At 41.3% G+C, this 13,530-nt stretch overlaps 1 protein-coding gene across 1 annotated transcript in view; it reads left to right on the plus strand.

Moving 5' to 3' along the window:
* The window catches only part of TFB1M (transcription factor B1, mitochondrial), a 64,872-nt gene that overhangs the window by 18,591 nt on the left and 32,751 nt on the right, over positions 1 to 13,530 (plus strand). Inside the window, exon 4 of the mRNA XM_019412651.2 lies at positions 1,316 to 1,467. Coding sequence (XP_019268196.2) covers positions 1,316 to 1,467 — 152 coding nt within the window. The remainder of the gene's footprint in view (positions 1 to 1,315; positions 1,468 to 13,530) is intronic.

The following is a 13,530-nucleotide window of genomic DNA, read 5'->3' on the forward strand; positions in this document are numbered from 1 at the left end:
ATTTATAGTACAAATATTTAATGCTATTATACATTACAAACATTACACATTTATATTAAATATTATAAAAACAGAATTGAATACGTAGTATGCATTATAATTTTTTCTGCTTTTCTACTCTTTTCCAAAATGATAAATCTAATTACTTTTTCTTCTATTTTATTTGTCTCCTATTTTTCAAATGTTTAGGGTTCTAAACCCTAGCTTGCTATTTTTATGACAAATAAGCTTGCTATATTTATGACACCCTGTAATGATGGGATAAACTATGAAGTGTTACTTTTTCCAAATGGTGAAAAAAAGAAGTGTTTTAGTAAACGAAGCCACACCCAGTTACCAGCGTCTCGCATTCCATGGCCAGCCAAGGGTCTTCATTTTTTAGACAGTCGGGTCCCCGCTATGTACCAACTCTTTGGAATCCGTAGATACATGGGGTGTGTTACTTGCCTATAAAGCCCTTGAGAATACGTACTGCTGGCCTGACCGCCAGTGTGTGTGTGTGTGGCCGCAGCACCGCCAGGCTCCTTCAGAGAGGTGGCCACTGCCTGCCTCCGCCTTCCGGCTCTCCTCTCGGCACACTGCCTTCAGGTCTCCGGTCCGGCCCCAGTCACACCGGAGTCAGAGTGACCTCCTGAATTCCTCTCTCAAACCTTATCTGACGGGGTTCTCAGGCATTCATCTGAGTGTTACCTGCTCTTCCGGACGTTTTCTCTGCTCTTGTCTTCCCTGACACCAGGTCCTTCCGTTTTCCCTTCTACATTGTACGACTTTCTCTAGCTGTTCCTTGCTGGTGGTTCTTTTTCCAGCTACCTCTTAGATGTTGTTCCTGAGCTCTTTCTTCTTGAGCACCTGCTCTTGTGCTCCAGATTTGCCGGAATTCCTCTGCTCCTGTGGTTAACTTACACCTGTGTGCGGCAGACACTTCCATCTGTCTGTGCAGCCTGTACCCCCTTCCTGGGCATCTGATCCTCTGACAGCTTCACCTGGGTGCCCCATAGGCACTTTGACCTCCTCACGTCCGGATCAAATTACCTTTTCCCTCAAATCCGGTCTCTTTCGTATTTTTCCTAAGCCGGGAAACCTGAGGACTTTGAACACTAATTAAGGTAGAATGTTTTTCTTAATAATTCAAAGCTGACGATGAGGAAACATTGCTTTTGAAGAGTAAATGGACTGAAAAATAGGTAGCCATGTCGTTTCATGTATTTTTGTTTGACGCTGTTAGTACCCAGTTTGACTTTTATTCTTAACCAAAATAGTATTCAGAATACTTTGATGAAATCGTTACAAGTTGTTTTTTCCTCCTGCTAACCAGATCCTCCAAATGTACATATTATTGGAAATCTGCCTTTTAGCGTATCAACTCCACTGATTATCAAGTGGCTTGAAAATGTTTCTTGTAAAGATGGACCTTTTGTTTATGGCAGAACCCAGATGACATTGACTTTTCAAAAGGAAGTGGCAGAGGTAAGTTCTGACCGTGTGTGGTTTTTTTTTGTTTTTTTGTTTTTTTTTTTTTTTTGGCTCTTCGAATTCCAAAACAAAGTAATACTGCATTTTTGTGACAGACTGTGTTTTCTAAGTTGATGCTCCATTACACATACACACCAACACCAGCTCAACCAACAGTTAAGCATGTCATGATGATGACAGGTGTGACTGCTGTAAGCTCTCCGTGGAGAACACGAGTGCTGTGCTGCCAGCCAGGAAGGCCGTGTCCTACATACAGGGACACAGTAGGGCCATAGAACAGTGAGAGACGCCATCTGTGGGATGCTGCTGATACAGTAATACATAGGGATTGGCCTGTGATCGGTTAAAGTTGATACATTGAACTTCATGAGATGGTGAAGAATGCGGTAATCAGTCGGTTTGGAGAAAGGGAAGGAGGTTGGTGTCTGATTATGCAGTACATAGACTTTCACTTAATCCCCTACTTCTGCTGGGCCTGCTATGCCTGCATTCCCATGGCGGGAGTGTTCCCAGGTCACTCTCTAGAAAATAATCCTACGGGGTAATAAGCAAGGGCAGGTTTTGTGCTGCAGAGGTTTAATGAGGGGATCTGCAGACTATAAGTGTTTGTTTTTTTTAATTTTTTATTATGACTTACAAATACAGAAGAGTATGTGATGGATTTGTATGGCTTAATAAAAAGAACACCTGAATCCCCCGCACTCAACTCAATAGTTAAATTCCCAACATCGTTGACACCCTCTTGTATGCCTCATTCTGATTGTATCTCTGGTTTTCCACCTGCTACCAAAGTAATCAGTACCATGAATTTGGAACTTATTATTCCCTGTTTAGTTTGGCACATAGATTCTTATCTGTATAATTAATATACTTTAGTTTTCTCCATTTTTGAACTTACGCAAATGGATTCATGCACTATGTACTTCTTTTCTCCTCATTCACTTATGCTGCTCATAGCTGTAGTTTATTTGTGTAGTTATACACTACCCACTCTTTGACTAAGTCATAATTTATCTGTCCATTCTCCTGTTTTGGAATCCTGTTCCAGTGTTTTTACAAACAAAGCTGTCGTGGAGATTCTTCTATTTATGTCCGCTGGAGCACATAAGCAAGCTTTCCCTAGAGAATATATCCAGAAGTGGCCATGCTGGGTCTTAAGTTCCCCCAATCTTCACTTGGGCTAAATAATGCTAATTTGCTTTCTGAAGTCGTCATGCCTGTTTATATTCCCACCAACAGTGTGTGTGAGTTCATTTTGCTTCATATCCTTGCCAGTACTTGATATTGCCAGACTTGTACTTTGTGTTAATCAGAGCTGAATGGTGTGTTTTTGTGGTTTTATTTTGTCTTTTGCTAAATTTTTAATCAAATTGAGCACCGGGGTCACCTGGGTGTCTCAGTCGGTTAAGCGGCCAACTCTTGATATTGGCTCAGGTCATGATCTCATGGTCAAGATCAAGCCGTGTGCTCAGCGCAGAGCCTGCTTGGGGTTCTCTTTCTCTCCCTCTCTTGCTGTCCTTCCCTCACTTTTGTACATGCGTTGTCTCTCTGTCGCTCTGTCTCTCTCTCTGTCTCTCTCTCTCTCTCTCTCTCTCTCTCTCAGAATGAACTTTTTTAAAAAACTAAGCACCATTTTGCATGTTTATGGACCTTTGAGATAGCATCTTTTTTGTGAAGTACTTGCCCTTTGCTTATTTTTCTGTTGGATTGCTTGTCTTATTCTCTTATATTTGGAGGAGTTCGAACATGGTCTTCGTACTAGTCTTTTATTAAGTGTCACAAATTTCTTCTTCTCCTCTTTGGCATGTTATGGTCTTTATGGTATCCTTTAAAGAGCAGATGCTTTTAATTGTAAATTTATGGTTAGTGCTTTTGTGTCTTATTGAAGAACTCTTTATATCTTGATATCATGAAGATATTCTTCTGTGTTATCTTCTAGAAGCTTTTATTGTTTTACTTTTCACATTTATATGTGTAATCCACTTGGGATTGATTTTTGTGTATGGTGAAAATAGAAGCCACTTTTCCTGTTTTCATTCATGACCCCAGTGAACTTAGCACTTCTTCACTAACCTCTACCAACACCTCTGACATAATGACAAAGCCTCTATCGCACTGGTCTGATTAGAGACACCAAGAAGAACGATTGTATGAATGTAGGAGACAAAAGGCCCGGTGTTACAGAAGACAGAGCGTGGAATCCTCAGAACACTCAGTTCACCTCAGAGTAGCACAAAGAATTTGATAAGACACCTATCATGTTTGCATATACTGAAAGAATAGGTAAGTTGAATTAGTGATAAATAGAAAATCAAATACAGGAAGGATTGAAGCAAGCAAAATATATCACTGTTAGAAAGACAAGTAAAAATGTTATTGGAAATATATAATTATTTATTCTGGAAACCGAAGGAAAAAAGAGGGACCTGTATAAAAAAAATCACAAAACTTTACTGAGAGTCTCAGAAGATCACTGAGCTAAATCAAGAGAAATAGAACCCTGGAAGAAAAAAAAAAATGAGTATTATAAAGATGCTTCATTTTTCCAAATTATGTTTTTTCAGCAACACCTTGAAATGTAGTGAGTAAAGTTCCAGGGATCATCTTGAGTGGACCTGCAAGAATGGAAAAGAAATTTTGAAAAAAAGAAGAGTGATGAGAGAAGCCTTGCCTATCAAATGTTAAAATGTATTGTAAACTCTAATAACTGAAGCACTGTGACGCATTATGAAACTGAGTGACGGCTACATTAGAAGGCACAGAATCAGCGGCGCCTGGGTGGCTCAGTTGGTTGGATGTCTGACTTCGGCTCAGGTCATGATCTCATGGTCCGGTCCGTGGGTTCAAGCCCCGCATTGGGCTCTGTGCTGATAGCTCAGAGCCTGGAGCCTGCTTCCGGTTCTGTGTCCGTCTCTCTCTCTCAAAGGTAAACAAACATTAAGAAAATTAAAAAAAAAAAAAGAAAAAGCCAGAATCAGACAACTTCATATTTGATAACGATTGTATCCTGTGTCAGCAAAGGAAAAAAAAAAAAGATGATTTAGTGAATGCTTGGATATTGAAGCAATTTAATAATTCACTGTATGTAATAAAAAAAATAATTCACACATAAAAATTCCAGTTCCTAGAGCCCACCGGCCACCCTGCTGCCACTGTCCCTGTGGCGCCTTAACAAAGGCACCGTCTCAAAGCACGAGCAGTCCTAAAGGTGCCTGGAGAAGTCGGGGGTGTGGACACACTGACCAGGGTATTGGCAGCCTTCTATGAAGAACCGGAGAAACCTAATCGTGCTGTGCGTTTTTAAAGCATCGCTTAGGAGCTGCTGCCCCTAGAAAATCCAGAAATAGAGCTGCCTCACCTAGAATCGACAGAAATGAAAGAGAAATATGAAGCTATTGTAGAAGAAAATAAAAACAAAGCTTGCTCTGTATGCACCACCTCAGAATAGGATTCTTCTCAGTTGAAAAGACACTGAAAAAATGGTGTTGTCTGACTTGAATAGTTTGTATAGTATGTAATATTTTGCAGAACAGCTTCCGTAGAACTCTTGATACATTGAATTCACCTGTATCACACTTTAACTGTTACAAACACATATACTTCGAAACACCAACAACATAAAAACAAAAAGTTTCCAGTTACTGTATCTTCAGATTCACTACCCTGTTGTGCAGTGGCTAATCTGTTGTTAATTTTATTCAGTTTTCATTTTGGATATTGTAGTTTTACTTCTAGAAGTTCCATTTGGGTCTTATATTGTCCCTTACTTCATTATGTTCATGCTTTCCTTGGCATCTTTACATAGGTATAATATTTATAATAGCTGTTGTAAGACCTTTGCTTATTAATTTCACTACCTCTGTCATTTCTGTATCATTTTACCATTTGCTTTTTTTCCCCTCCCTCTTTCTATGGGTCCTACTTTTCTGCTTCTTTGCAAGCCTGGTAATTTTTATTATTTTTAATATTTATTTAATTTTGAGAGAGAGAGAGCACACAAGCAGAAGAGGGTCAGAGAGAGAGAGAGGGACGTGCAGATTTCAAAGCAGGCTTTAGGCTCTGAGCTGTCGGCACAGAGCCCGATGTAGGGCTCAAACTCTCGAACCCGTGAGATCATGACGTGAGCTGAAGTCGGATGCTTAACCGACTGAGCCACCCAGTCGCCCCACAAGCCTGGTAATTTTTGGCGAGATGCTAGATATTGTGAGGTTTTGTTCTGTTTTGTTTAATCTTGTGGAGGGCTGGATTTTGTTGTATTGGCCTGAGTGGTGGGTTTTGTTCTGGCACAAAGATGAGTCACGTGCATATTGGTTTGGAGCTTGCTTTTAAGCTTGCTTATGACAAGTCTATAGCAGCCTTTAATCTGAGGCTAATTAAAGTCACACTATTAAGTCACAACCTTTCTGAGGAATCCACCCAGTACGCCGTGTATTTCAAGGGCTCTTTACTTGGCTGTTGGGTGTACAGACTACCTCTAGCCCTGTGTGACCTGCATTTGTCCCACTTTCTGATGCTACTTTCTCCAGCCTCCCAACCTCACGCACTTCTAGACCGATGCTCTGTCAGAGACTTGAAGGGATCCCTTTGCATATCTCAGGAGCTCCCTCCCCTTTCCTGTCTCCCATGCCCCCTGTCTGTCTCTGTCTCTGTGTGTGTGTGTGTGTGTGTGTGTGTGTGTGTGTGTGTGTGTGTGTTTACATATCCAGTAGTGTGCCTCACAAGTTCTGGCTGTCTTGGCCTCCCAGAGCCTGGCGTCTGTCTCCTCTCGTCAGGCAGACCACCGGGCTCTGTTTCTACTCCTGCTTGTGCTGCTGCCTGAGTATGGCTTCCAGGCTGTTAGCTGCTCAGTTGTGAGGCTCACCTCTCACCTTCTTTCTCCGGTGTCTGTGCTCATAGTCCCGTAATGCTGTTGTTTAATTTACATACATTTTATGTATGTAAAGTGTCGTTTCATACATTTTATTCAGCTTCATACTTGTTTTTTTGTAGACAACTTTTTAATATCAGAATTCCCCTGAGAGAATTATATACATATGTGAGAATTACACACACACACACACACAACACATATATATATAAAATGTAGTCACATTAGTTCTGTTCTTTAGATGCCTTCCTCTGCATTTACACATGTGTAAGAATTCTATTCCTTAGATCTCTCCCTCTCTCTTTACCCATGTTCCACTTGAGAATAGTGGTTCTCTGTGGAGACGATTTTGCCCCCAGCCCCCCATTCGGGGACATTTGGCAGTATCTGGAGACATTTTTTTTTTGTAGTGCGTGACTGACTCAAATGTAGTACGTTTACACTGTTGGGCAACCACTGCCTCTGTCTAGTTCCATAAAATATTTAATGCATACCTTTTGAAAGCTATATGAAAGCAGAGATTACTTGAGTGATTCAGAAGAAATTTCTGTCATTTAACTCACTAGGCAATTTATTGAGTTTTACAGTTGTAAAATTTTAATTATATGAATATTTTTCACTTTGTTTTTAATTTGCCTGTATGGTACTGATGATAATATCGGCTCTTACTTATGGAATGTCTGCTATGGAATCGATGCCACTTTAGGTCCGTTTTCTTATTTAAGCCTCAAAGCAAGCTAATGAAATAGTATTTTTTAATTGACATTGACACACAGAGTTAGTTTCAGGTGTACAACGTAGGGATTCAGCAACTGTGCACGTTGTGCTGTGTTTGCCCCAAGAGTAGCTGCCATGTGTCAGCACACAAGGTATTACGCCACCGACTGTATTCCCTGTGCTGAACCTTTCATCCTTGCGACTTACAACTTTTGATAGGAAAGGATACTGAAGCTCGGAGGTTTTAATTAGCTTCTTCAAGACCACACAGCTACCAAGTAGCAGAGCTGGGACTTAGGCCAAGCTAGTCCGGCTCCCAAAACTTGATCTTCTGATCGCAACAGAATAATATTCACGTGGACACAGATTCAGTATCTAGGACATGTATAAATTATGAGGAAAGTTAAACTGAGCAAGCAGAATTCTGGGTACATGTAAACTCAAAATTAAATGCTTAAAAACAAGTGATGAGAAGCAGCTAACAGAACACCAGAAATCTTCACAGAACTATTCAAAATTAAGGAATTTAAAACTGAATTAAGGAGCTTTTGCTGGAAGTTTTTCATATAATTTCAGAGACTTTTATTTAATTGTTGACCTGGCAGAATCTTAAAATCATGATTTGTAACTATTACCTTCTTTCTCTTCCATCACTGATTACTCCCTCTCTACTGGATTACTACGATCAAAAAGGAAACCTGCTCTAATGTCCTCTATTTTACAAAACAAAACAACTGTGTCTCTCTCTGTCTCAGAAATAAGTAAAAAAAATTAAAAATTAAAAAAAATTTTTTTTAAAAAAAAGGCGCCTGGATGGCTCAGTCAGTTGAGTGACTGACTTCGGCTCAGGTCATGGTTTGTGAGTTCAAGCCCCGGGTCAGGCTGTGTGCTGACAGCTCAGAGCCTGGAGCCTGCTTCAGATTCTGTGTCTCCCTCTCTCTCTTTGCCTTCCCCTGCTCACACTCTGACTCTCTCTGTCTCAGAAATAAATAAACATGAAAAAAAAATTTTTTTTAAAACAAAACAAAATGGGAGCCTGGGTGGCTCAGTCGGTTCAGCATCCAACTCTTGAGTTCAGCTCAGATCATGATCTCCTGGTTTGTGGGATCGAGCCCCACATCAGGCTCTGCAGGGTCTGCATCAGATTCTCTCCCTCCCTCTTTCTCACTGCCCTTCCCCCCCGCGTGTGCCTTCCAGAGCTGGCTCTTGCACGCTAGCGTGCGCACGCGCGCGCTCGCGCTCTCTCTCTCTCTCTCTCTCTCTCTCTCTCTCTCTCTCTTATAAATAAATAAACAAACTTTAAAAGACAAAACAATCTCCCTTGACCCCACCTCATGCCTTCTGGCTATCTATAACAACCTAGGAACATTGCAGTCTATTTAACTTGATGGTTGCTTAAGTTCGAACCCATTCTAGAAGCATTACAATTTTATCCTTCCTGCCCATGTTTTATGTATTTGATGTCCTATTTTATGTCTTTTTATGTTGTGTATTCCTAATTATCATAGGTATGATTGATTTGACTACTTTTGTCTGAACCTTCATACTAGCTTTTATGAGGGGTTGATTTACTACCTTTAATGTATAATACTGTTACCAGTGAAATTTTTTCTTTTGTGATTTTCATCTAGTTATGGCATTTTCTGTTTTGCTTAAAGAAATCCCTTAAACATTTCTTGCAAGGGCTGGTTTAGTGGTGATGAACTTCTTTAACTTTTGTTTGTCTGGGAAACTATCTCACCTTTAATTCTGAATGATAACATTTCTTGCTGGGTAGAGTGTTCTTGGTTGTAGGTTTTTTTCTTTCAGCACTTTGAATATATCATGTGTTCTGGCCTTCAGATTTTCTGCTGAAAAATCAGCTCTTATAGATATTTCCTTTTATATAACCGGTTGCTTTTCTCTTGCTGCTTTTAAGACTCCTTCTTTGTCTTTAATTTTTGAGATTTTAATGATTATCTGTCTCCATATGGACCTCTTTGGGTTCATCTTGTTTGGGGTATCTCTGCTTCCTGGACGTGGATCTGTGTTTTCTTTTCCTTGTTAGGTAGCTTTTTCCGTTATTTCCTAAAATTAAGTTTTCTGGTCCTTTCTCTCTTCTTTCTGTGTGACTCCTTATAAGATGGGTGTTGTGTGCCCAGTGTGGTCCCAGAGGTCCCTTAACCCATCCTGATTTTTTTCATTCTTTTTTTCTTTTTGCCATTCAACCTGAATGATTTCTACTGCCCTGTCCTCCAGATCACTGATCTGTTCTTTTGCATCCCCTGATTTGCTGTTGACTCCCTCTGTTGTGTTTTCCCTTGCAGTTATTGTATTCTTCAGCTGTAACTGGCTCTTTTTTATATTTTCTATCTCTTTATTTAAGTCCTTGCTGAGTTGATCCACTCCCCCCGAGTTTGGTGAACATCTTTATAACCATCACTTTGAACTCTTTATTAGGTAGATTGCTTATCTCTTTTTGTGTAGTTCTTTTTCAGGCTTTGTCCTGTTTTGTTTGGAACCTTTTCTACTGTCTGCTTATGTTGTCTAACTCTGTATTTGTTTCTATATACTAGGTAAGTCAGCTGGGATTCCTGTTCTTGAAGGAAGTGGCCTTATGTGGAAGGTGTGCTGTGAGTCACCAGAACCATGTGCTTCAGGGGTGTCCTCTGTTGGCTGTATGCACCCCTCTGTTGGCACTGGGCTGTGATTGCAACAGGTACACTGGGGGGCAGAGATGCCCCACCCACTTCCTCGGCAAGAGTTGATTTTGGGGGCAACAGCCTCCACGAGGCTCTCTGCCAGGTGTACAGGGTAGGAGTCCAGGAGCACCTGGCAGGAAGGCGGGTTCGGCAATGCAGGTCTTCAGGGGGAACACCGGGGCAGGGCAAGCGGTGCCAGAAAGGTATATGGAGAGTGTCAGACTGGTGCCCGCCAGCATCGGACGCGTAGGCTGACAGGGTAAGAAGAATAGTGCCTGCCAGCATGTCCACTCTTGGATAAAGTTCTTACACAACCCTGCCCCTTTGGCCTACTCCCTAAAATCAGGCAATATATTTTCTGCACATATGGCCCAGGCACTTTTCAAGCGGCTGCCTCTTTGCGGAGTCTCGGGGCAAGTGAGGTTATGTGTAGTCCCGTTAAGCGCAGAATCTCCATTTCCACTAGCCTTCCAATTCTCCCAAAGCAAAACCCAGCTGATTTTCAGAGACAGAAGTTATGGAAACTTAACTTCCTGGTGCAGATCCCCAGGGTGGGGGGTGCCTGGTGTGGGGCTGTAACCCCTCACTTCTCAGGGAGGATGTTTGCACCTGGGATATATCTTCTCTCACTCTTGGGTTTGGTTCCTGACCTGACCATGTCTTTGTTCCTCTTTCCCTTTTTGAGGCTTTGTCTTTATATTTACAGCTACCTCCGCTGTTCTCCCAGTCGTCAGGTCATTCTCAGGGAGAGTTGCTCTGTATGCAGCTGAAGCTGTGCTGTGTTCACGGGAGTGAGCTCGGGATCCTCCTGCTTTGCTGTATTCCTCACTTCTGCCTGTCTGGAGATATTTTTGGTTGTCGCAACTGGGGGGTGCTTTTGGTGTCTAGTGGGTAGAGGTTAGGGATGCCGGTAGACATCCTTCAGTGCGCAAGATAGCCCCAACAACAGAGAATCGCTCCACATTTACCAGCCTAAAACGTCAGCAATGCCGAGGATAGGAACCTTTGCTTTAGGGTATTTAGCCATAAAATCTTTTTCTCAGCCATCTTAGAATTTTCCATCCCAAAAATGTAGGGCCCTTTTGTGTTTGTTAGGAACTGTAAGGCATCACTACCGTCCTAAGGCCCATGTCATTGCCGGCTTATGATTCTAACTCTCTTCTGTGTGTTTGAGTTGAGCATATATTAATAGTTTTCTTGTTTTCTCAGCCTTTTGATTTGTTCTTGGACTTTTATTTTCTCAGATGACATGATTATTATGGTATTTCTGTTCTCGAATAACACAATAGAGATGCAAAACACTATGTACTCTAATTCTTTTGGGGGAAAATGCAAAGGAACAGAGGCTTAAGAGGTAGAGGAATATTTTCAGTGACTCAGAATGTCAGTTGTGATTATTAATAACAGTGTTGCTTTAACTTCAGCATATGCAATTATTTTTCTTTAACCAGAAAAAAAATGTTGATTTTAGTTAAATTTTAGTACGGGTATCAAGAAGAGTTTACATTGAGTCTATAATTTATGGAATGCTCCAGAAGCATGGTTAACACTGGTCCTCTGACCAATTTTCATATTTTGCAAGTGAAAGTCTAAACAGGACAATATATGGCGAGCAATATTTTCTCATATACCCTCTGTTTGCTCTTGACAGTGTCGTATTTGTAATTTTATATTCCACAGATAGCGCTCGTTAGGCATTCACTTTGCTTGGCTTTCTTGAGTTGTAGAGCAGAAGCAACTGAGCACAGTCCTCTTGTCTCCAGGTCTGCAGGGTCTAAAGCTAAGAATTCAGCTCGCACACATTAAAGAACATATAGACAGTATAAAGTTCCAGCTCATAAAATAGAATCAAATCAGACTGTGTAGCAGTAAATGAGACCTTAACAGATCTCACCTAACCTCATTTCATAGATGATGAAACTGAGGCTCAACGTAAGTTAACGTCTGGCAGAAGGTCACAGAGCTAGTTACAGGGAAAGCTGAACTTGAACCCAGGTCGTGTGTTTTCTGCTGCCGTCACGATGTTTAAGTTCTCCGTGTGACCGGACCTGTGGTCTTTCCTTTCTGGGTCCAGGATCAGCTTGTTGCTCTCCTCCCATCTTCAGGGGCCCCTGCTGCTTAATGGTCCATCCCTAGCAGGGAGGGAGGGAGTTACCTTGCCAGGAAGTATGTCGTTTTCAGTGTCCCTGATATTTGGCTGTGTAGCTTCCCAAGAATAAGCCTAATTTTTCTACTTAAAATGATTTTAGATGAATGAGGAAGAAAATAACACTGTCTTTGTGAAATCTTTGACCCCTGGTTTTTCTTAAACTGCCTCAGAAGGCTTTTAAAATCTCCAGGGTTAGAGGTTTCCTTTTACTGAAAAATTAACTGGTTTGGTTTCCTGGCCTTTTGTTGTTAAAATCTCTACCTTGTAACGGAGTTTGAACTTTAATAGCTTTACATATAACATATCTATCATAGAAATATTAAGTCCTGTTTGGATGACTGATTTTGACCATGTAACTCTTGTGCTAGTTTGTTGTTATTGTTGTTGTTTTTTTGGGGAGGGGGGGGGTTTAAAAATGTTTTTTTAATGTTTATTTAATTTTTCGAGACCGAGCAGGAGTGGGGGAGGGGCAGAGAGAGAGGGAGGCACAGAATCCGAAGCAGGCTCCGGGCTCTGAACTGTCAGCACAGAGCCCGATGTGGGGCTCAAACCCACAAACTGCGAGATCATGACCTGAACAGAAGTCAGCTGCTTAAACAGCTGAGCCACACAGGTGCCCCTCTTGTGCCAGTTTTTAACGAAACCTTTTGCAGAGCTTTCTGTTGTGTGGCTTGAATTTTTCCGTAATGAGTGTGCTGCTTTCTTCTGAATTCAGGTGTGTTATCCACACATTTTCATCTCCACAGCCTAGGTGTATTTCCTGCAAAGTTTGGATGGGTCAAGTTGAGGGGTCAGGCTTTACTGGCAGGAGTGGAGGCCTACCTAGCACCCTGAGTGAAATATACTTAAGCATGCCTCCACGTCCAATTCGTTTACCCTCTGTGCCTCACTGGTTTGCTCTTTGGTTAAAGTGATTTTTAAAATTTTGTTGAATTCATCAGCGAGAACACCTTTGAGATACAAGGTAAAATATTGGAAAACAATCCAGCGTAAATACTAATTTTCATATGCAGACTTTCTTTAATGTTCATTTATTTTTGAGAGAGAGAGAGAGTTGGGGGGAGGGGTTGAGAGAGAGGGGTACAAAAGGATCCGAGGCGGGCTCTGCACTGACAGCAGAGAGCCCTATGTGGGGCTCGATCTCCTAAACTGTGAGGTCATGACCTGAGGTGAAGTCAGAGCTCAACTGACTGAGCCAACCAGGCACCCCTGGTTTATTTTTTTTTTATTTTGGGATTAAGTTCACGCTAGATTTTAGTTTTACACAACTGCTTTGAATTGTGCCGGTTGTGCAGTGCACTTTGAAGTTTTTACTTTCATGGCAATGGTACATTTAAGCTCCAAAAGAAATTCGTGAGGAACTAGAAATATTTTCGACCCTTTGATCCATAAGCTTATTCTTTAAATACGTGCTTCTGGTGTTTGTCTTTTTTTTTTTTTTTTTTTGCTTGAATATCTGCATTTCTTGGTTTTACAGTTTACTAAGGAACAATTTGCTTTGTCATTTATATTGTAGCAGCCTATCACTTATCCTGAACTGGGCCTCCCAGTCACTTCAACTGTCTAAATATAGACCAGAGCCAGGTAATTTAAAAAGAGGGATGAGGTGGAGGGATGGCTTCTGAGTAACAAAACAGATGCTA

The sequence above is a fragment of the Panthera pardus genome, unplaced genomic scaffold (genome assembly GCF_024362965.1).
Source record: "Panthera pardus isolate Hobbes unplaced genomic scaffold, ASM2436296v1 HiC_scaffold_17, whole genome shotgun sequence".
NCBI lineage: Eukaryota > Metazoa > Chordata > Mammalia > Carnivora > Felidae > Panthera > Panthera pardus.